The 23,870-nt window shown below is 40.6% G+C and overlaps 2 protein-coding genes across 9 annotated transcripts in view; one reads left to right on the top strand and one right to left on the bottom strand.

Annotated features, from left to right (window-relative positions):
• Nucleotides 1-23,870, bottom strand: part of LOC109430165 (protein tolkin) — a 198,592-nt gene that overhangs the window by 54,873 nt on the left and 119,849 nt on the right. For all 7 annotated transcript variants that reach the window (XM_062846367.1, XM_062846366.1, XM_062846365.1 and 4 more), the window contains one exon: nt 2,258-2,497. In XM_062846367.1, the coding sequence (XP_062702351.1) occupies nt 2,258-2,497 (240 nt within the window). The remainder of the gene's footprint in view (nt 1-2,257; nt 2,498-23,870) is intronic.
• Nucleotides 4,551-18,644, top strand: LOC134285509 (uncharacterized). Of its 2 annotated transcripts, XM_062846368.1 has the most exons (3): nt 9,664-14,282; nt 14,338-14,940; nt 17,526-18,644. In XM_062846368.1, the coding sequence occupies exons 1-3, from the start codon at nt 13,947-13,949 to the stop codon at nt 18,606-18,608; spliced, it is 2,022 nt and encodes a 673-aa protein (XP_062702352.1). In that variant the 5' UTR covers nt 9,664-13,946; the 3' UTR covers nt 18,609-18,644. The 2 variants fall into 2 exon arrangements, 1 of the variants encoding a protein (XP_062702352.1); XR_009996435.1 differs by lacking the exon at nt 17,526-18,644 and having other exon boundaries at nt 4,551-14,282; nt 14,338-14,477.

Below are 23,870 nucleotides of genomic sequence, written 5' to 3' on the forward strand. Positions count from 1 at the left end.
ATTCATGCGAGGTATTCCTAAAGTATTTCTTGCAACAATAGAATTAGAAAATTTTCTGGAAAAAATCTGTAGTAATTCTTGCAGAAATTTCTGCAGTTATTCCTGAAGGAATTCCTAGAATAGTTGCTGGAGGAATTCCTGAAATATTTCTTGCAGGAATTTCTGGGGTATTTTCCGGAACAATTTCTGGAGGAATTTTTGTAGTAATTCCAGGATTAATTCATAGAGTAAATTCTAAAGAAATTCCTGAAGTAATTCGTGAAGGAACTCCTGGAGTATTTGCTGGAGAAATTTCTGGAGGAATCCCTGGAAGAATACGTGGCGGAATTCCTTGAAGAATAACTGATGAAATCCCTGGAAGAACCCTCGTTGGAGTTGCTGGAGGAATTGCTGGAGGAATAATAGAATAATTTCTGGAGGACACCGTGGAGAAATTTCTGGAATTTCTTGATGAATTCCTAGATGAATTAGCAGTGATTCATGAAGAAATTCCTGGAAATAATCCTGGAGAAAGTCCTGGAGGAATTTCTGGAAGAATCGCTTGAGGAATTCCTGAAGAAATCCCTGGATTAGTTTTTAGAGGAAATCTTGGATGAATTCCTGAAGGAGCTCTGAAGAGATTCCTGGAGGAATACCTGAATGAATTCCTGGATGAGTCCATGAAGGTATCCCTTAAGTAATCCTTGGAAATTGTTTTAGAGAAATCGCTGGAGGAATCCCTGGAAGAGTTCCTGGGAAAATACCTAGAGGAATCCCTGGAAAACTTCTTGGAAGGATCCCAAGAGAAATTTCTGGAGGAACTCTTGAGAAAATTTCCTGGAGAAGTTTTCAGGAAACTCATGGAGAAATCCTTGGGGGACTCCCGAGGAATCTTTAGGGAACTTCCGGAGGACTTCCCGAGAAACTCCCAGAGGAAATCCTGCAGGATTTTCGAAGGGTTTTCGAAGTAATTCCTGAGGAACTCCTTAAGGAATTCTAGCATAGCTCTTGAAGAAATCTCCGAGAAACTGCCGGAAAACTCGTGGAGAATTTTACGGGAAGTCCTGGAGGCATTTTCAAGGAATCCGTAGAGGTTTTCTCGGAGAACATCACGATGAATTTCTGAGGAACTCCTGGGAGAATTTCCAGGGAAGGCTTGGATGAATTCTTGCGTAATTTCTGACAGTTTAAAATACAATTAAGATCATTTGTATGTCAGTGGTTGCACAAGTAACACAAAGTCTACGGTCCATACAAATTTTCAAATTTTTATATGAAAAAAAGTCTACGAAGGTGGAGGGGGGGGGGTCTGAGTTTTCAAAAATGGGTCTACGTAGTTTATGGACAGCGCTTAGTTAAATTAAAGATAAACATCAGCTCAGCAGTCACTCTAACAGTTCAGGTTATACTATTTACCAGTGATCAACAATTGGATAAAATAGCGGTGAAAAATGGGGTCTCCAGTTAGCCTAGTGGTTAAGGCTATGGATCGCCAATCCGGAGACGATGGGTTCGAGTCTCGTTCCGGTCGGAAAAATTTTCTCGACTCCCTGGGCATAGTGTATCATTGTACTTGCCTCACAATATACAAATTCATGCAATGGCAGGCAAAGAAAGCCCTTCAATTAATAACTGTGGAAGTGCTCAAAGAACACTAAGTTGAAGCGAGGCAGGCCAAGTCCCAAGTACAAAATGTAAGTAATTTTTACAATGCAAAAGTGTAGAGGACATCCTCTTAGTTCTTGTAATTATGGTGTAACTATTTATGTTCGGTTTCCCAGCAAAACTTATTTCGTACCGTAAATTGGGGTCAAATTGATCTCCGGGTCGAAATTGATCAGACGATTTTCCGTTAGATAAAACATACTTCAAATAGTTTCCAAGCAAATATCGTTTAGTATCGGTTCCCAACTGCACGATAGTTGATAGGAAATTACTTAAAATATGCTAAACCTAACCGAAAAACGTGTGATCAATTTCGACCCGAAGATCAATTTGACCCCGGTTTACGGTAACAGAAATTTCTCAATTTTATTTTGCATAGGTGCTCATAATCGAAAGTAAGTTAAATAAAAAGGAAATCGCGTTAAGTACTGTTGCTTTGAATTCCACTAAGAATTTGCATCCTTTGACAGATACGTATTTCGACCTCAACTGTAAGGTCGTCTTCAGTTGACTTGTACTTGACTCGACTCAGTAAGTAAGTAAGTAAGTTGTCAGTTACATACATAAAAGCCGCCAGTGCATTGAGAATCACTGTGCGCATTGGTCTACTCACCCGCACTGCCGCTCGGTAAACACGATGTAGTTCGGATGGTCGATTGGATTGCGTTCGACAAACTTGATGCACGTATAGTTCTCCCAGTGGCGCATAGCCTGTTTAAATAGCGCCTTGTGCAGTCCACTAAAGTTTCCATCGATTTCATACGGAATTACTCCGAAATCCCAGATGCGTTCCTTTTTGGCCGTCGCTGCACGCGTTGCCCGGTGGTGCGATGCCGTTGCAGCCCGTGAACTCCTGAAATGAAAATTAAATTGAAAAATTGATACAATCAAACGTGTTGAGAGCAAAGCTGTGCATTCGAAATCAGGTTCCAAACAGCAGCAAAGCATATTTCATCATGAAAGCGCTGCCATTGCTCATTGAATATTAATAACACGGTAAGTACAATCTCCTCAGAAGCAGCCACCAGACCTCAGTAAATAATCATGAGCATGCCGCCAGCAGCATATGCGTGTGTACGCCCCCGCAGAGCCCGGAAGTGTGTAATGGTCTGCAAATGGTCATAAATTTAAAAAAGTTAAACATGGCCACGAAACGTGTTCATAAATTGTCCTTTGATGCCACCCACCGCACTGCGTGGGGCCATCCTGCCGCTGATGCTGGTGCGGTGAAAGTGTGCGCGTAGTTATCAGGTAGTTGCCATTCATTACTACGGCGAAGAGGAAGCCGCCAGAGAACCTCGGTCAAACGGACCGGAACACAATTGGAGCGTTTGTTGGAGAAACCGACTAAGTCAGTATCCTAGTAAAAACTTTCACAAAGACAGAACATCCTGGGCTTTCTGCTCGCTGAAAACGATTTATATGTAGGGGGTTCCGTATCTTAAGAAAAGTGCTCCCATTTTCATACTACGAAGCATGGAGACCGATACTATCGCGAGTAGCTAACGCTTACTCGAGACTATTTGACATTACATATCATTGACAATGTTATTTTCGCAATACTTGCCCTTTTGTAGGCATATTCCACGTGGCTTCCGAATTTCAGCATATCGGCGATAATAACCCCCAATTGCTTCAGTGAGAGCTTAGAATTGATCGTGAACCCGCCTGTGGTGACCACTGCCTATTGTTCAGACTTGCGATTGTTCTGCACCGGTACCTCCGTTTTGAGGTGCGCGAAGGCCAAATACCTATCATCGGCAAAGCAGATCAGCTTTACGCCCTGTGGAAGTTTGAGCTTCAATACGCCAACGTAAGCCGTGTTCCATAGTATCAGGCCCAGGATGGAGTCCTGAGGGACCCCCGCGGTGATGTTGTTGCTCCTCTCGCCTTTTTCGGCTATACGGGACTCCTAGATCGTGTATGGCGCACTCTATGGCGACCCAGCAGACGCTGTTCTTCACGTCCCAGCGTGAACCCATTCTTCTCGTCCAGCGTGACGACCGCGCAATAGCGGATTTCCCTTCGCATTTATGGAGCGCTATCTCTGCCGTTTTGGTTACAGCCCTAATAGCGTCCATCACTGATCGACTCTTCCTGAAGCCGAACTGGTTATCCGAGAGGTCAGAGTTATCTGGCTCATGTTGCATAGTGACGCTGGAACAACGTTTACACGATCTTCTGCAGCATCTCTTGGGAACGTTCTGGGAGTGCTGACGCGCCCTCCGATTTGGCGGTGATTACTCTGTAGGCCAGTTTGGCCGCCTTGTAGAGGCCTTCGATCCTCCTCTTCGATGGAAGCTCCTTGCATCCTCCTTCGAACTTTTAGGAAGGTTGCGCGGAATTTTGGGCTTCCTTAACACCATCAGTATAAAGGTTTGCGTCCATTTCTTGGTAAAGATCGCCATGGCATTGCGGTGTCTCATGCAAGGCTTAGGGTTCACTTGACTGATAATCGGTGTCACCCTTCAGGAGAAGTCGTGTCACAAATGCCGACTAATCGAAACGCGAGGTCAACTATACACGATGGCGGTTAATGACCCTCGGATGCGGCTGTCTTACTTCGTGTTCCACCCTGTATAGAATCACCAGGTGGTCGCTGTGCGTATACCCATCGTCGACCCTCCTTTCTGAACTAAGATTGAGACCCGGACTCCAGCAGGTCATATCGATGTTGGCTCTGTACCATTCCTACTATAGGTTTTTTTCTTCCTGTCGCTGACATTCGCGACATCCACGTTTAGTCTAGCCATGGCTTCGAGTAGTGTCCAGCGTCATGCATTAGTCAGGCGGCTACTCCACTCACTCGCGCAGGCGTTGAAGAATCCACCGATTACCATGGGACTCAAACGCACTCTAGATTCCACTAGTGCGCTTGATAGCGAATCTAGCACAGAAGAGAACTACCGTGCCATGCCCTAATACCGTGTGCCTCCTAATACCGTGTATTTGACAAAAAACTCAAATATTTTACTAAGTGTATTATTTTTTTAACTAAGTAACTAATTCAATCATTAGCATATTAAACCTTCTTAAGTTAGGCGTAATAAATTTAGCACATATTTACAAAAACAAGCAATTAAAAATATTCACAAAATGTGAGTGCGAAGTACCAATACACGGTATTAGGGCATGGTTCCTTTTGTGTTCCAAATACCGTGTTTCGACTAAAACTGCAAGCTGAAAATATTATTGATACTTTTTTACTTTATGAATCAATTGTACAAACCTCTAGGCAACGTTTAACGCACAGATTCTTTTAAGTATGAACTTAGTATGATTGATATAGTGATGATTCAAAGGACCACCAATGTACGCGGGTCACATACACGGTATTAGGCACAATGCTATTGTTGCCGCTGGCCACATTGCTACACGCCGTCAGATTTCTTGTGCTGTGTCAGTTAATCTGTAAAAACGATATAACCGCGGGACTACAGATTTTGACATACATATGAAGAGGCAGAAGAAGAGAAAACTAACGCGACCATGAGATAGCAAATCATGGACAGAAAGTGCTCGTATTATAACTAATTTGTTAAAGCCTAATAATTTGATAAAATATTCCTAATCAGTTGAAATAACCCATTGGCATGCAGTGAGTAACAAATCTGCAGAATATCTATAGTTTCAATGCTAACTCATGAATTGTTTACAGTTATCTAATTGAATAAAAGATCGTGTACAGAACATGATCTGTGAAGTACTGAACAGAAAGTTAGAATCCTACAAAAGTGAGGTTAAAACATACATATCTTAAATACTAGCGAAATCATCATTTAATCATTATTTACAGTTAAATTAGATTAGCCTAATCATTTGTTGCGTCGGGAACACGAGAATGAAATTTTCCTAAGCAAAACACCGAACGTGTAAGTTATTATTAAGTGTATATTAAAATATCCTAATTGATGAATATATTTACATGTTTGCAGTTTAAAGCTGCATAACACCAATACAACATTTGTGTGTATGATATGTGCTGCTGACAACCCGGTGCCGACAGGCGTTCTCAACTTGTTCTCCGCCAACAAACTTTAAAACGTTCGTGGCGAATATGGGTGCTGATACAAACACCATACAAACATCGTACAATGTTAGAACGGGAGACGGCGAAAACTACACGCGCCCCGAAAAACACGATGACCAGTACCATTTGAAAACGGGAGACTGCGATGATTACACGCGCCCCGAGGAATACGATGACCACATACATTATAATCCGTGTATGATGGTCCACAATACTGATGTAGAGCGGCAGTGGATTGGCAATAATTTGCCGAAGAATCCGGCTTTGAAGCCAAGCCGTAAGCCCGCTCGCCTCACACTACGTCTGCAACAAGCAGAAGAAGAGCGCGCGATACAACGGCGCGAAATAGAGGCAGAAAGACGAGCTATTGCTGCAGAGCGTAGAGCGCTGGAAGAAGAATACAAATTGCTGGAACAACTACTGTCTACGAAGAGCGAAAACAACCACTACCGTGTATGCCGGCGCTCAAGACAGGAACGCTCACATATAAGGTTCGAAAACACTCCGAAGGATGACACTGATAAAGGCACCTTCAGGAGTACATCGGTTCGAAATCGAGATCCGTACCAACGATTCAACCAAAACATGTCAGAGGAAAACGAGCAAAATGATGGCTCTCAGACGAAGCAAAAAATCAACGATCAACCAATTATGCCGGAACTCATTCTCGCCAGGGTAGAATTTTCGTCTGATCAGTTGCAGTCTAGTGGAACTCAGCATGAGAAAACAAGCGAGATTTCCAAAGCAAGGCCAAACTTGTGTGTAGACACGGAAGATCTGATGAAGGGTATCAACGGTAACTCTATCTCCTACGAATACCCCATGCTGTCCACAACAACACCCGTGTCTATGATCGACGCCTCCGCCGAGAGACAAGTATATAACTATGCGATTGGATTCGGTAGGTCACACGAAATATACTGTTTAATTTTCTCTCATTCTCCATCGGGTGAGAATGGACCACGGTACGCTCCAAGGGCACCCATGAGAACTGGATTTGATAATGTGATTCGACAATATTTTTGTTTTGTTGCAACTACTACAAGCGCGCCGGAAAGACCTACTAGCTGGCTCATACTGATATGTGCTTTCGTCAGCTCAACAGCTGCATCTTGCTATTCAGTTATGGAACTCCGTCCGAAACTGCAACGCTCTCGGTTGTTTTCCATTGACAGCGTACCATACAGGCAACTATACATGAATATGAATGGCACTAACCCCCGTGGAAGATTGTTGCCATTGAGTTATGAATCGCTTATTATACCCCTGCAGTTCTGCCTGATAGAAATGTTGATGTGTTTGTTGTTGTTTCAAACAGACTCTAGGGAACAAACACAGTTCGGACAAACGAAGAAATCGGATAATACCCTGCGCATGTTACGTGATTGCAAACGTAATGATAAATCTGCCGTGGAGGTGATAGTAATCGACGGTAAAGGCTACTCCCTGCGTATAGACAAATTCATGACGACGAAACATTTGCGTCATGTTGGAAAAGCGACGATGAGGAAACGTAAGGCAGCAACCAATGTATGCTCGAATGGCACCTACGGTGAGAAGGGAATCAATTGTGGGAAAATGAGGCAAGCAAGTTCCGAAACTGAGAAACTAATCAAGGCGAAGACCACCAGAAGTGCTAGCAAGAAGGTTATGAAATCACCGACGATATCTCCGATGCTTTGCAAAGTTGACGATACGCCGCAGTGCTCCGAAATGACGACCGCCGAAGTACACGAGATGGGATCGCTGGTCATCCGCACTTTCAAGTATGAACATTTGTCAATGTCTCTATCCTCCGAGAGTAAAACCAAGCCGCTCAAGTATTTCGATGCTCCATCTACCCCTCGCGGATTCAGCCCATTCCGGGTGAAGAAAATTATCGCAATTGGCAGTACGATCGTGAGCGTTAGCGAAGGACAGGGCAATGCGTCCGAGAACTTCTTGGTGGACTCTGACTCGCTACAGTTATCTACCTTGGGTATTCATCTTCCTTGTGCCATCGCTGGTTGGTGTTTAATGCGGCCCATCACGCACTTTCAGTTTTCATACCAGAAGTTCACCGTATTGAAACTGAACTTGGCAGTCGATTCGGAAATCCATAATGACAGTCTTCTAATGCCTGCGCCGGGTATATTACGAAAACTGAAGACGCTGGAGTGCCTATCCGATGTGCTCGACGTACAGGAAATCATCGACAGCCCGAAACGTACCCGGAAGAAATTAACCGAAATTTTTAAAATGTTGGTCTGCCCTATAACCCTGTCTAAGAAACGTCCGTCGCGAGTATGTCCCAGTTCTAGCATATCGATGACAGAGTATCTTGGCGAGGAGAATACGGTAGCTGACAAAAGTTCGACAAAGAAAGGCAGGGAAAGGAAACTTTTGTGGAAGGATAAGCTAGGCGTTGCCGATCAATTATTCCAAGATGTTTACAAAGCAGGTGGGGATTTGTGGCGTGTACTCATTGTGTCGCTTATGGTTCTAGACATTTGTAAGATGGTAAAACTGGAACCAAGTGGCTAGTGTTACGGGGGGGAGTATGTTGCCGCTGGCCACACTGCTACACGCCGTCAGATTTCTTGTGCTGTGTCAGTTAATCTGTAAAAACGATATAACCGCGGGACTACAGATTTTGACATACATATGAAGAGGCAGAAGAAGAGAAAACTAACGCGACCATGAGATAGCAAATCATGGACAGAAAGTGCTCGTATTATAACTAATTTGTTAAAGCCTAATAATTTGATAAAATATTCCTAATCAGTTGAAATAACCCATTGGCATGCAGTGAGTAACAAATCTGCAGAATATCTATAGTTTCAATGCTAACTCATGAATTGTTTACAGTTATCTAATTGAATAAAAGATCGTGTACAGAACATGATCTGTGAAGTACTGAACAGAAAGTTAGAATCCTACAAAAGTGAGGTTAAAACATTCATATCTTAAATACTAGCGAAATCATCATTTAATCATTATTTACAGTTAAATTAGATTAGCCTAATCATTTGTTGCGTCGGGAACACGAGAATGAAATTTTCCTAAGCAAAACACCGAACGTGTAAGTTATTATTAAGTGTATATTAAAATATCCTAATTGATGAATATATTTACATGTTTGCAGTTTAAAGCTGCATAACACCAATACAACATTTGTGTGTATGATATGTGCTGCTGACAACCCGGTGCCGACAGGCGTTCTCAACTTGTTCTCCGCCAACAGCTATGTTTTACCATTTGGTTTTTAACAATGGTTTAAACATTTGGAATATTATTAATTATATTTATTATACATAATATACAGAATAACCAATAATATAGCGGTTGAAAAATCAAGAAACACGAATAATTGATTTTTACAGGGTTCTTTGAAGTGAAGAGCATTCTTAAGGTCACGGTATTAGGGCATGGCACGGTAGTCTATCGGCCAACTGGCGAGTGCATAACAACTGCAGCGGTGCACTCCGTTGATCTTCGCGATTGCGGATTTGCCAAGGGATTTCCTGGATGGGGAAACAATCGGTCGTACAGATTGCCGCTAGCTTGGTCACCCAGTTCCCGTTATCGGGAGGGATGCAGTATGGGTGAGCCCATATAGCCGAGGCGGTAAACGCACGGGTATTCAGCATGACCATGCTGAGGGTGACGGGTTCGATTCCCGGTCGGTCCAGGATCTTTTCGTAAAGGAAATTTCCTTGACTTCCTTGGGCATAGAGCGAGGCATAGAGTATCTTCGTGCCTGCCACACGATATTCTTATCTTATCCGCCGTGCAAATCAGGCCTTTTTTGTACCGAGTTGCACTCTCTGGCGATGTGGCCTTCCACTTCGCACTTTCTGTAGAGCTCACTCTTGTTGGGGTCTTTACACGCCCACGAGGCATTTGTACCACGGCAATAGCAAACTCTTATCTTGCTGACTGCACTCACTTTGTTCACCTCCCCTACTGGGAGGTTGATCGTGGCGATCTGCGTGCCTCCCAAGCAGCACACTTTATCGCATTTATGTGACTGTCACTGCTATGAAACATATCGTAAATTACATTGAAGGCCTCTGTAACGTAAATTTCTACACCTCTGTAACCCAAACAGCGCAGGAGGTGGAGCCTAAATGTAACTTCTTTATTGTTACAGAAGATGTATTTTTGTAATCGATATGAAACTTGATTTGTCGCATTTAAGTCAAACGGTCACACAGATAAAATTTTTGAAAGGTGCTCTTCAGCAACATAGAACGGGTAAAGTTTATGTTTCAATCTAACCAATTTCTGCAACATATGTGATATATTTCCACAGACAGTTTGTTACAGAAATAAATTTAGAATGCCGCACACGAACTTTTCCACATGGACTCATTAAAAATATTATATCACTTATTTCTTTGGCAAAATTATGTCGATTTATCGTTTTAAGAGCAAATTTAACATGCGGCTCCAAATTTATGGTGAAATACGGTGTTGTACTTATAAATAATTCACGCGCTTCAAGAATTATGAGCATTTTAGGAAAAATTGCAAATAATGAACCAATGAAAAAAAACATGTGCATCCATTTACAATTACATGTTTTTTAAAAATGTGCTCCAAATAAAGTTCAAACCAATTTTTATCTTATTATATTGAAACTTAATTGCTTGGCGGTTATTTTGGCATAATTTTACTGTGTGTAAAGTTCAGTGATAATTCAATTTTCGCCATTTATCGCCATTTTTTCGGGCTTACACTGCCGTCTGAAAAAATGTATATTAGAAGGAAACAAACATGTTTAAAAAATAAAAAATACAAGAATCACCCTCTCTTTTCCTTGGCGTCATGTCCTGACTGGGACAAAGCCTGCTTCTCAGCTTAGTGTTCTATGAGCACTTCCACAGTTATTGCCCGTAGTGTGGCCAGCAAAAAATACACCCGTAGAATGCCGGCACGAAACTACAAAATTAAAATGATGCGGTCCACTAATTTTCCATAGATTTTATTATTATTATTATTAGCTTTATTAGGGAGATTTTCAGCCCGAGGCTGGTTCATCTCCGCCATAGATTTTAGAAATTTTGATCTTGTTCAACTCAGACAAACATTATTTGTCGACAAACCGGTCGGTTGGACCGGTCCGATCACCGTAGGTACCGGATACCGTTATAACAACTTCACTTTGAATATCTTTTGTTTGGGCCTAATAGCCAAGGCGATGATCGACCATTTCGGCAGGGGGAGCTATTTTGGGCACATTCCGCTATAACTCAATCAATTTCACACTAATTAACTTGAATTTGTGTACATAGCTAGATACTGTACGTATCTCACCGTGTCCAAAAAACCACGTTAATTGGGTAAAAATCGAATAAACTATATTAGGAAGTGTCCAAAATGGGTCTCCATGCCCAAATGGGCGCGACCAGTATATGGTATTAGAATAACCCGTATAAAAGCTGAACAACGGATAGTGAAAAGAGTGACATAGGTATGTCAGTTTGTCAGCGAAAAAAAAAACTATTCAGTGTATACTAGATCATACATACTCAAGAAAAAATTCGTTTAACTCAAGATTTTACGTAAAAAAAACAAACTCATTTAACATATGCATACAAAAACTTTTGATCGGCAGTTCAGTCTATTTTTTACATCATCATAACGCCGGCGTATAGTACCGTACAGTTGTGTGAGATATAAGATGTACTGAATAAAGCTGTGATAAAGAGAATGATCACAGCAGGCGATATAGCGCATTTGAATGTGATGCGAACTGTCAAGCAGACAATGTTAGCATCCCCGCTTGCGCAGCAACAACTTCAGGCGTCACCCAACCGCGTTCACTCTTGCCACTTGCGAACCAACGTCAGCCTGGGTAAGTTGTGTATGCTGCACGTGAGGGGTGATTCCTTCCCAGAGAAATCCCAAACTCCACATTGGCGAATTCCTGCCAGTTTTTCGTTCAATTACGAAAAAAAATCGAGCCAATTTATTGTTTTTCTGGGAGGAATCACTCTTCAATTTGCATGCGAAAGTGAGCAAATTACGACAACACAAAAAAGTGAAAAATGTGGTGTGATATTCATCGTGGGCTCCGGATGGTGTATGCTTCCGGATGATTTTTGTGCTTGGACAATTATCGAGGAAGAAATAAAACACGAGGAAAATAAACCAGCGGCAGTAACTGGTAAGGAAAAGCTATAGTGATTCTGTTATTTTGTGCTTACAGCGTGTTGTTTGCCGTGGGGGAAAACCTCCGGCAATGTCCGCTGCCGAAAAGCAAGGTTAGAAAGATCCTGTTGTTTTGCATCGTGCAAATGTCGGATCGAATGCTTACAGCGTGTTGTTTGCCGTGGGGGAAACCTCCGGCAATGTCCGCTGCCGAAAAGCAAGGTTAGAAAGATCCTGTTGTTTTGCATCGTGCAAATGTCGGATCGAATGCTTACAGCGTGTTGTTTGCCGTGGGGGAAAACCTCCGGCAATGTCCGCTGCCGAAAAGCAAGGTTAGAAAGATCCTGTTGTTTTGCATCGTGCAAATGTCGGATCGAATGCTTACAGCGTGTTGTTTGCCGTGGGGGAAACCTCCGGCAATGTCCGCTGCCGAAAAGCAAGGTTAGAAAGATCCTGTTGTTTTGCATCGGGCAAATGTCGGATCGGAAGCTTACAGCATGTTGTTTGTCGTGGAGGAAGAATCCCGACAATGTCCGCTGACGAAAAGCTAGGTTAGAAAGATCCCGTTGTTTTGCTTCGCGCAAATGTCGGATCGGAAGCTTACAGCATGTTGCTTGCCGTGGAGGGACAGTCCCGGCAATGTTCGCTGACGAAAAGCTTGGTTAGCAAGATCGAGTTGTTTTGCATCGTACAAATGTCGGATCTGAAGCTAACATCGTGTTGTTTGTCGTGGTCGATAAATCTTAGCAATGTACGCAAAAAAAAATATATTAGAAAAATCCCGTAGTTTTGATTCGTGCCAATGTGGGATCGAATGGTTATCAAAAGGTGCCGTCAATGTCGGCTAGCCAAAAGAAGGATTATGTAGATGCAGTTTGTTTTCTGTGGCTAGTGTTTCAATGAATGACAATGCTTCATTCTCTTTATCTATAGATAGATCTCTAGATTATATATAATGTATTTTATCAGATATCTCGAATTTAAACGACGGAGCAATGGGATAAATTCGGGTATAAGATTGAATAAAGACTCAAAGAGCAAGATTTTTTTTTCAGAACCACCCAGTACCAAAGCGGTAATTTTCTTAAATATTACAAGTATAGAGCCTTGCATTACAAACAAAACTTCAACAAAATCACATATGATTTTTAAGCATTGCCCTCAAAACTATTTTGAGAGCAAGGACGGCTGTATCAAGCGACCCCGAACGAGAGGAAAAGAGAGAGAGAGAGATAATGATGACGTCACTGTGCAAGCTACCATTGCTCGTCAGAAAACATCATTCCTACAGTTAAGTACTAAAATGTTCGATCTTTTTGGAAAACAAAGTAACAGCAGCATAGTCAGAATGGTACCTCACAATGAAAACTGTATTTGGCAGCCATGGCAGCAGCTGCAACGTATATGACGATGTAATATAACAGTTAATTATGTTGAATGGTTGTAAGTAAATACTCCAAATTGAGATACGGAAATTCAATTTTAGGTTAAAAATGTGCAAAACTTCTTCAGAGTAGAAGAAGGATGTGAGATATAAGATGTACTGAATAAAGCTGTGATAAAGAGAATGATCACAGCAGGCGATATAGCGCATTTGAATGTGATGCGAACTGTCAAGCAGACAATGTTAGCATCCCCGCTTGCGCAGCAACAACTTCAGGCGTCACCCAACCGCGTTCACTCTTGCCACTTGCGAACCAACGTCAGCCTGGGTAAGTTGTGTATGCTGCACGTGAGGGGTGATTCCTTCCCAGAGAAATCCCAAACTCCACAAGTTGCATTGTGACTGTTTCGAGACCAATATGTTACTTCTAACATGTGAACTTGTCACTTGTATCGAATCATGTTATGTTTCATTGAAACATAAAAAAAAGTTAAGTCACAAGTTCATAACCCACAATGTTACACTATGTCCACAATTCAACTAATGTTGTCACTAAACAACTGATTTGGCTCCTGAATTTTGTCACACCGTAACAACACATTTTGACAGCTGCCAACATTTTGATTTGTTTTTATCATAAAGCAGACACGAGTGCGTCTTGTTGGGCTGCGCAAAGTTCGTCAATTTTAATTCTGTCTCCGAGGACATTCTTAATCATTGTTGCGCTCTTCGGTGATTATTATAATATTCGCGATGTCCTTTTGTATCGTACAAACGCGTAAAACTAAAAAGTCATTGCCGTCTATGACCGTGGTTCCGGCTAACTGGGTAGAAGATAAATTTGTCTTTTGGCCTCCAAGCAATCTGGTCAGTCTTTCCAAAAATGAAAACTCAATGCCAGAAAAATTGACTTGGAAAAAGCAGAAATGCAAGCTAGCAGGACGAGCACAAACATTCCAGCTTGCGGAAGAAATGATGGCTCTGTTGGAGAAGGTAACGGACTCCGAAGACGCCGTTGAGATGGGCCATGGTACAAGAACGACTCCAGCGAGAAAACAACCCAAATTCAAATCGAAAAGCTATAAACTTGTAAGTAAATTAAGAGAATTTCTATGTTTCAATAACACTCAATAATTTTACACAGGCACCACCAGCTGCCGCAGTTGCTGACGATGGAGCACCATCTTCCAAAATCGCAAAGGTAACTCCCTCGGAAGATATCTCTCATCAATCAACGCCAAACACAGGTCCCGAAATGCTGGTGGTAAACGTGAATTCCGCAACCGCTTCCGAACCAAAAGTTGCTTCGTCCAACAGACCCTGTCGTCTAACAGACCCTCGTCTGCATGCCGTGTTCGATACAGGCTCTAATACCATGCAGCTTGATTCGAACGCTCCAATACCGAGCGCCATATCCGCTGATCGAACCTCAGCACAACTTACGTTTCCGAAGCAATTTTCCATCAGAAGCCAATCATCGACGAATGCTCAACCTCTTCCAGTGAATGTTGTCTCTACACATGATGCACACACTTCCGCTATCAACGCGGTAAGCAATACTCGTAGCATTTCAACACCGGGGACTTGTCTGGAGATCATGAATTCTGCAGCCACCGCTACTTTGACGAGGAATACTGCTTCCGCCTTGCCACAGCAAGTTCAGATTTCACATACAGGAAGCGTGACAGGAAATAAACAAGCGGGAAGTGTTTACAACATTTCATCGGACTCAATTGGTACAAATTCGGTAAGCAAAATTAATGTTCACCAATTTTTTTCAAAATTGCTTCCATTGATAGAGGAGTGTTTCCTAAACTATATACGTGACATAAAAAGTATTTTATCACGTTTTCTTGGAATCTAATTTCATTCATAGTTTACCGTTGGGTTCTGTTAGGATTTTACACGTTTTTAATTGAAGACACTATTTGACGTAATGTTTTACTACTTTTACAGAACAAAGCTGAGAAACAGACTCTTGACCATCGGGACGTTAGTTCAGAAAGAAAAAAAAAAGACAAACGTCTAGTTGAAGTTGTTTTCATTTTTGTTCATTGTATATACTTGCTTATATCCCATATCGCACGAACTTATGCTTTTACGGTTTCAAACCAAAGAGATTTTGAAAATAATTCTGTCAAATCATTTTTTACAGAAGTTCAAATTATAAATAGGTAGGTACCTATGTTGAACCTAGTGTTGAACTTTGTCTTGTGCACGGTTTTTCTATCACCTTTCCAAGCAATGCAGTCACTACGGTATTCACAGCAATAGGTCATAGAATGCTACACTGATTACACGAGCCGTCAAGATTCGGGGAACTTGAATGGGCATCGCCCAAAGTAAAAGAAAAATCTTCGATGCACCTGTTTCGAATGTTGCATCCTGCAATTGCAGGTACTAATTGATTTCGCAATCATCATAAGAGTCAAGCCGCCGTCTGAACCACCGCCGTCTCATTCCACACAAGGAATCTCGCCGTACCCATCTCTATCCACTGCGTTTGCCTTCATTTAAACCTGAAATCATATTACACAAAGTATCAAATTATTGCTTTGAATACTTACAATAAACTTCCCGTCATTTGTAGAAAATCTTAGGAATCCAGTGCCTTATTTGCAGCATACACTGCAGCTTCTGATGGAACCAAAATAATTCTTTTTGAAGTAATTTCGATTGATGATGATAACACATGCACTCAAATGTTGTTGTTTTTACTGCACTGACCCAGTACGTATCTCTGCACTTCTGCACGAGTTCACTAATTTGACATTTGAGCGGCGTTGTGCTTACTCGTATCCATGGCCGTCTATAACACGGCACCGCCCAAAAGTCAAACGGGTGAGCCGTGCATTTTGCTGTCTATCGTGAGTGCCACAGTGAAGACGAAAACAACAGGTACCGCACCATGTACCGCACGAAAGCGCACTGTGGTAAAAACGCAACAAAATGGTAAGCTGTTGAATTTATGAATTAAATCTCAATTTGTCTAATTTTGTTCTATATGATTTTTGAGTAGAGTGATGTTATCTAACTGGCCAAGAAACCGTCCAGTTATCCTAAACACAGCACCGCTCAATAATAAATTATGGATATCGTGTACTGGTCCATACCAATATGTTTTCATACAGTTTGTACCACTATGCAACGAAGTGCTGGAGTGATCATTCATAAATGACGTGGCATTTTAGAGGGTACAAGGTGGTTCTAAATTTTGCTTAGCGCCATGTTTCAGATAGGAAAATAGACTACGAAAAGGGAGGAAATGTCACGTCATTTATGAATGCTTCCAAACTGTGATTTGCGCGAATAGCAGCAAAACCAAAACAAACATCTCTAAAAACTAGACGACTGAATGCAGTCCAAACCTAAATCTTTATTAGAGGTTTGATTTGACTGCAGTTTAATGTGTTTAATGTTTAATTAAGTTTAATTAAGTACGGTTTCTGAAACCGGGTGGTTTTTTGGAGCTGACGGGAAGTGAATTCTAAGTTATTTTGAAAATAATGAATTGATACTTTGTGTGATTTTAGGTTGTCATGACGGAGGCAAATTTTTGTGGCATTACATCGGCCGTGGGTGCACGAAAAAGTGTATCAATTACCTAAATGCACCCCGTATCCTGTATTACATGTTTGCAGTGCTGCTGTGTTTCAAAAATCCCATTTAGGTAGCTTGAATCTTTCGCTGATTGCTAAATGGTTGGTTGACTAATGAGTTGGATGTGGGTGTAGCGTTCTTCATCGGTTTTAGGCATTTATACCAGACAACAGAAAACAAGTTCCCTATTACAAACAGTGTAAAATAGTTTGCCTTAGTTTTACAATTTCAAGTATATTATGACCTCAAATTAATTTTTGCTATAAAGATCTCCTGTAAATAGTAGGAATATGTTAACAATTTCAACTAAAAAAAACAATGATACATACTATGACGATTTAGTTTTTCTTTCTTGCGATTGCTGGTTTTACGTTCCTTTTTTCATCGACCAATACATTATAGTGTTTCTTTTCCGTTTTACTTGTTTTTTTTTTTATGAGCTACATACCAGAATACATATATATATGAATGGGATCTCATCAAAAGTTTTCGATCATTTTATGTAAACATGTTTCTTTTTAAATTAAATTTTGAACAACTAAAGAATGCAAAAAGTGGGAGTAGGAAGTGGATTGTGGTTGTTTATTTCTTCCAAGTTCAAATGGCAAAAATCATTACCTTTATATTTACTTTCAAGAATGAATGTAAGTTAGGGAACACTTCTCTTAATTAGATTGTAAGTTGATATAATTTGAACGAAATGACGATTTATGGACATCTTTACTATTTTAGGTGCATCAGCCGATTAGTATTCCAGTTGTCATGGGAAATGACGGTATACAGTATGCACAGCTTGCCAATGGATACTATTACGCACTTACGGACAGCAGCGAAGCCGCCGAAGCACCAACATCTAATGTTATAAAGCAGGATGAGGTTGACCTGGGCATCGATAATGAATTAAACTCGTTTAATTCGCCCTCGCCAGCATTAGATAACTCTCATGATGTACTGATCGAGTTGCGCAAGATAAACGACCGTCTAAATAACTTTGAGAGAAATTTGTCCGAGATTGCATCCGAGCTACGTAAGGCAAATGACCGATTGGACGTTCAGGAAGGACTGCTAGTGAAGACGACAGAGTTCATGGCTAACTTCAACAGACTTATGGCTATGAAGAACATGAATGATGCAACGCCCATCGCGAACCGCCAAGAGGAAGACTTTTCTGAATTTGAAAATATTCCTAAAATTGATTCCGATGAATCTTTCAAAGCATTTGAACGTGGTTTAGCTGAACGCGCGTTTTCGGAGAAGTTTTTCCGGTATTTACATTCAATTTACAGTCTGAATGGGAAGCGAGACAGTGGACCACTGTTCCGAACAATTATGCGAAAACTATTGGCGCCGAATGTTTTGATCCCGTATTCTTGGAAAGGAAACAAAAGGACGAAGAAAGGGTCGACTGGTGATTCAGGGGCGAACATGAATTTTCAAGAAACATTCCCGAATTTCATCAAAACCATACACCAAGTTCTTCATGCCGCAGATTACTCCACCACACGCGAACAGAATGACAACCTGTTTAAAAACCTTTTAAGGTACAAAGTATTAGAGCTCAAGCGATACGAAAGCGGCAATGGTGAGCGACGTGCATCGTCGTCGAGGAAGCGACAAAAGCGTCAAGTGAAGGAAGATACTGCTCCCGTGGAAAGTGCAAACCATGCAAATCACGACGAGCCATGTGATGCGCCCTCCAAGACATTTCAAGAAGCACAGCAATTATTGCCTCTAAATCAAAGTCAAAGCAGCGAGAACAGTTCTGAAAATGAATCTGGAACTGGTGATGACGCGTCTTTCGGGAGTGATGAGTAAAAGCCTGCAGTTCACGCACTCACTACGCAGGATTTTCGTTGTAACAGAAATAATAAATCATATGATAGATGTATAAAAACGATCGAAGTTTATTAATGTTTACAATATGAGCAATAAAGATTGATTCCGTAACAAATATTACTAATATTTAGCATCGTCGAACTACTATCCCCATAGATATTCTCATGTCTGTCTAATTGTATGAATTAATGGAAAAAGGACTGATTTGGGCAATTTCGGATCCTGGCAATCTATTTTGACCATTTTGCAGTAAATATCGTTTGATTTAAACACGATGTTAGATGCATGACTAAGATGCGATCCGAAAATTTGCAAGGATGATGAAAGGACTGGTTCTTCAAAAAAGTCGCATAGGTCATTCAATGGCTGCCCAATAAAATAGATATTACCTGATGTACTATTTTGCACAATTTGGTCAATAGAGATTACTTGCATACTTCGAGTCAAAATCCACTTGTCCACAGCTCTCTGAGTGTCTACACAAAAATCACCAAAATCTATGAAGGAATAGACATCTGAATCTTTCTCCATTTGCGATGCAAGTTGATCTAAGACATTATTCGCTGGTAATTTTCGCTTTAGGAGAGGCCGTTGGTTTCGTTCAGGAGTTTTTGATACATTCTGTTGCATTTCACATATTCTTTTCGCAACTTGTGCCAGAGGTAGATTTCCAGTACGAATTAAGCGTTTTAGAATGTATAGCTTCGACTCAAATGGGTAAGCATCGAATGTGTCGAGAGGTCCAAACCTTTCGACATCGTCAACTAAATGCGATAAGCTATGGACGTTACTGCAGAACAATTGCTCACCGTACAATATTTTTACCCCATTTAGAAAGTCCGTTATTAAACAGCGTGCCACTTTGTAATTACTCTGATCCTGATCACGCCTAATGCAAATTTGAATGGCACAGAAAAAATTCAAGAAGTGATCAACTATTTCGCTGGACTCGAAAGATTTCTTCAGCACAATTATACTCAGGTATAACAGAAAGGTTCTGAACTCGGTGCCCTTCCAACGAGCAAGGTGATCTAAGCTCCTGACTGGTCGATTAAACTCTCTAGGCAATTTGCAAGTTTTGAGGTAACTAGAAATACCTTCTGTTTGTTTAGCTGACCATTTAGCATTGAAATTATTGAGGGTGCCAGTTTTCCATCCATTTAGTAATCGTTTCATAATACCTAAGTCAATTAAGTGCAGTGAATCGCCTATCGGGAAATCTTTGATCATATCTAGATCCCGTATTTCTTCAAGAATGCTGTCGAACTTGTAGTGGCCTTCGTATACTCGAGAGCGAAAATCTGCATCATTTCGCAGTGCAGCGTTGATTTCGGGAAATATCATTGTTTTGAATGCATATGAATATTCCCCTTCAGTAACACATTTTAAGCACGAATTGTAGCCGTTGTGACCAATCACGCCTGAAAGAGAGAATTAGTTAAAACATGTTGTTCTCAATAGCATCTATCCAAACTAGCCTCGAAGCATGGAGCGAGCCGGCGTATCACAGATAAAGCAACGCAGCTGTACGGTTAACAGCTGTTGATTGATGAGGAGTCCGCGGTCAAATATGTCGTTCAATTCAGTAACAAGAGGTCTTAGAAAACCATTTACATCTTTAGGTTTTGCTGAAAAAAGGATGTGAGTTAGTGATGGCATTATACATATTATTTATTGTCCAATTACTTGTTCCACAAAACACACCAACTACTAGAGGAGACATGGTGTTTTTGAGCTCGTGAACGTTTACCAGTATTGGCCAAAATGATGTTGTCGAGCTTTTAAACGTAGGCAAACCATCGATATTAATGTTCAGCGATATTTTGTTTGGTAGTTCCGCATATGTAGATAACGTATCCATAAGAATCTTTCGTAAGCCGTAGTGCCAGTATTCTCCTCCAATGTTCCGGGTCCGACAAAATACCGGTGTTACGGGGAGTGCCGACTAATGTTCTGGCATCCTTGGGAAGAATGTTATCTGGGATATGACTTTTCAGCAAACTTAGCAACGAATTCATAGCTGTGTGTTTGATTTGAAATTTTAACGCCCAGTTTTTCAAATCTTCTCGAAAATCTTCCATGTCTGCCTTTGGGTTAACATCATTCGTTTCGGTTTCGGAATCAGTTTCATTCTTATCATCGTTTTGAGGATACTGCTCGCCACTAAATAGAATCGACGATTGCATCTGATCCAAAATCATCTTTTCATCAGCGATCATTCCTGGTTGTGCAGGGTTTGTTGAGCTTTCTTCTGGGATATGTTGATGATTTTCTTCTGGTGTCTTGGTACGACGTATTAGCACTTTCTTTGTTTTGGAAAAATTGCCATTCCTCTTTATTTTTTTCCATATTTTTTTGTCGCTTTCACTGATAACGTTTGATGGGTCCATTTCCACATCCATATTTTGACAGATTTCAAAACATTACATCACTGTAAGGATTTGAGACAAGCATGCTACATTGAAGTTGCTTAGTGATGACATGAAAACAAAAAAACATATGAATGTTACTGAGAGATAACTTCGTAAGTGAATAGTAACTACCTTTGCTACATTTTAGTTACTGTTTGACAATAAAGTTGCAGCAACCGCTGTGCAACGTTTATGTACCTCAGAATGATAAAATGTCAATGCGTGTCAAATATGTAACTTTTTTCTCGCATATGTAACCCAGTTTGTTTCAACGTAGCTGCTATGAAATCTTAATGCAACATTTTTTTTATTAACTTTTGAGCGGCGATGTTACAGGTGCTACTTGGGCTGCTGGGCCTTGTCCCAGACGGATCTTGGCACTTAATGTATAAACCTCGCACTGCTGCTTAACCCTTTGAAGCCGGAATTTTTCCAAGCGTTATTAAAAAGTTTTTTCCACGTTTTTCTGTAGTTTTGGTGGTTAATAGCCTAAAAACGGTAGAATATTATGAAGAATATTGTTTTGGATATCCTAGGTCATCCACATTATTTTTGAGTTTAGATCCTTAAGTCTATGAGTGGAACAGTAACTTCTTTCATTATATAAAGCTACGATTTGTAATCTATCATGTCCAGTAAATCTTCTGAAAGATTAATAGACAATATAAGATCAGTCGAGATACCCTAGATCATCCAAACTGTTTTTGAGTTTAGATCCTAAAGTCTACGGGTGTAACGGTAACTTCTATAACTATACAAAGCTACGATTTGTAATCTATAATGTCCAGTAAATCTTCTGAAAGTTCAATGGACAGTATCAGATCAGTTGGGATATCCTTGGTCATCCAAACTGTTTCAGATCCTAAAGTCTGCAGGTGTAACGGTAACTTCTTTCATTATACAAGCCATGATTTGTAATCTATCATGTCCAGTAAGTCTTCAAAAAGGTTAATAGATAATATCAGATCAGTCGGGATATCCTAGGCCATCCAAACTCTTCTTGAGTTTAGATCCTAAAGTCTGCGGGTGTAACGGAAACTTCTTTCACTATACAAAGCTACGATTTATAATCTATCATGTCCAGTAAGTCTTCTGAAAGTTCAATAGATAGTATCAGATCAGTCTTGATATTCTAGGCCAACCAAAGTTTAGAATCTGAAGTCTACGTGTGTAACGGTAACTTTTATCATTGAAAGCTACGATTTGTAATCATGTCCAGTAAGTCTTCTGAAAGTCAGTGGTTGTTTTTATCAACTAAGCTTCATAACAGTAAGGAAGCCCATAATGTCCCAAAAATTTATAACAACGCTTATTGTTCCTCTAACTGCTTTGGTAAGTACAGCGGATTATGTGACACTACTTAACGTAGTGGCAAAAGCTATTATCGCAAGTGTATATCTGAAGCTATTGTCTTCGGAGTAGTGTTGTTGATCTGGAATATCACAAAACTATCGTGAAATGACTCATGATATACCAGAGGGATTACAGATTACAGTTTGAAGTTCATTGTGAGAATAACTACTGTTACTATCAAGAGCTAAACTTCCAGGTCGTTCATTGAATGTCCCAAAGGTTCATAATAATATATAGTAGGGTAATTTTCCAATTGTTGCACGGCTAAAAATTCGCCAATTGTTGCACACCTCATAAGAATAACGTGGAGTGTGCAACAATAGGCGAGTTTTTAGCCGTGCAACAATTGGAAAATTACCCTATGAGATTGGTCCAGTAACCGAGATTGCTTATGAAATGTCAGATATAGCTGATGTTCCGAGTGTAGACCTGAAGTCCTGTAGTTTGGCTGACCTGGAACATTCCCATAGTGTCTCTGTACGGAAAGACGTTAAACTCCCGACGGAACCCGGGGAAGAGGAGTAAACCGCGTTTGACGATTTAAAATACAACCTTTTATTCCGTTAACCTTTTCTTTCTTCTCTATACGTGTCGATTTAGAATTGGAATGAATTGGAGGGAAAATCTTGTGGAATCGTGTTTTTTCTCTGATGACGTTTTGGCGCAAAGTAGTTGCGCAAAGATGTGTTTTGTGTTGTGGGAGCGTCGCACCGGAACAGTCTCTAAATGACATTTTAGATTTCAAGCGCAATCTGGATCTCAGCAGATTATGCTATTCTATTATTTATGGTGAAAACACAAAGTTTTTCTTGTAGATTTGAAGGACTTTATTATAGAACAGTTTGGACGACCCTGAATGTCCCAAAGGTTTATAAAAAACAGACTTCAGATTGGTCCAGTAACTACGGATAAATATACAACGTTACTCAGTATAGCAGATATGGGTGTTGTTACGAGTTTAGACCTGAAGTCCTGAACTCAAAGGTAGTTTGACTGACCTGGAATATCCCTATATTATCTTCAAATGTCATTTAAGATTTCAAGAGCTTTGCGGATTCTATCAGATTATGCAATACTATTATTTATGGCAAAACACATTAAGTTATTCTTGTAGATCTGTAGGACTTCATTATAGAATAGTTTGGACGAATGTTAATGTCCCGAAGGTTTATAATAAAAAAGTAGACTTCAGATGGCTCCAGTAACTATGGCTGATTTTGCAGCGGTACTCAGTATAACAGATATGGATACTGTTACGAGTATAGAACTGAAGTCCTGAGCTCCAAGGTAGTTTGGCTGACCTGGAATATTTCTCTTGTGCCTCTAAATGACATTTGAGATTTCAAGAGCTTCGCTGATCCCAGCATATTATTCAATACTATTATTTATGGCGAAAATACATAAAATTATACTTGTAGATTTGAAGGACTTTATTATACACCCAAACCTTATTTTACGTTCACTATTGGCTTAGCGA

The sequence above is a fragment of the Aedes albopictus genome, chromosome 1 (assembly GCF_035046485.1).
Source record: "Aedes albopictus strain Foshan chromosome 1, AalbF5, whole genome shotgun sequence".
NCBI classification, from domain to species: Eukaryota; Metazoa; Arthropoda; class Insecta; order Diptera; family Culicidae; genus Aedes; species Aedes albopictus.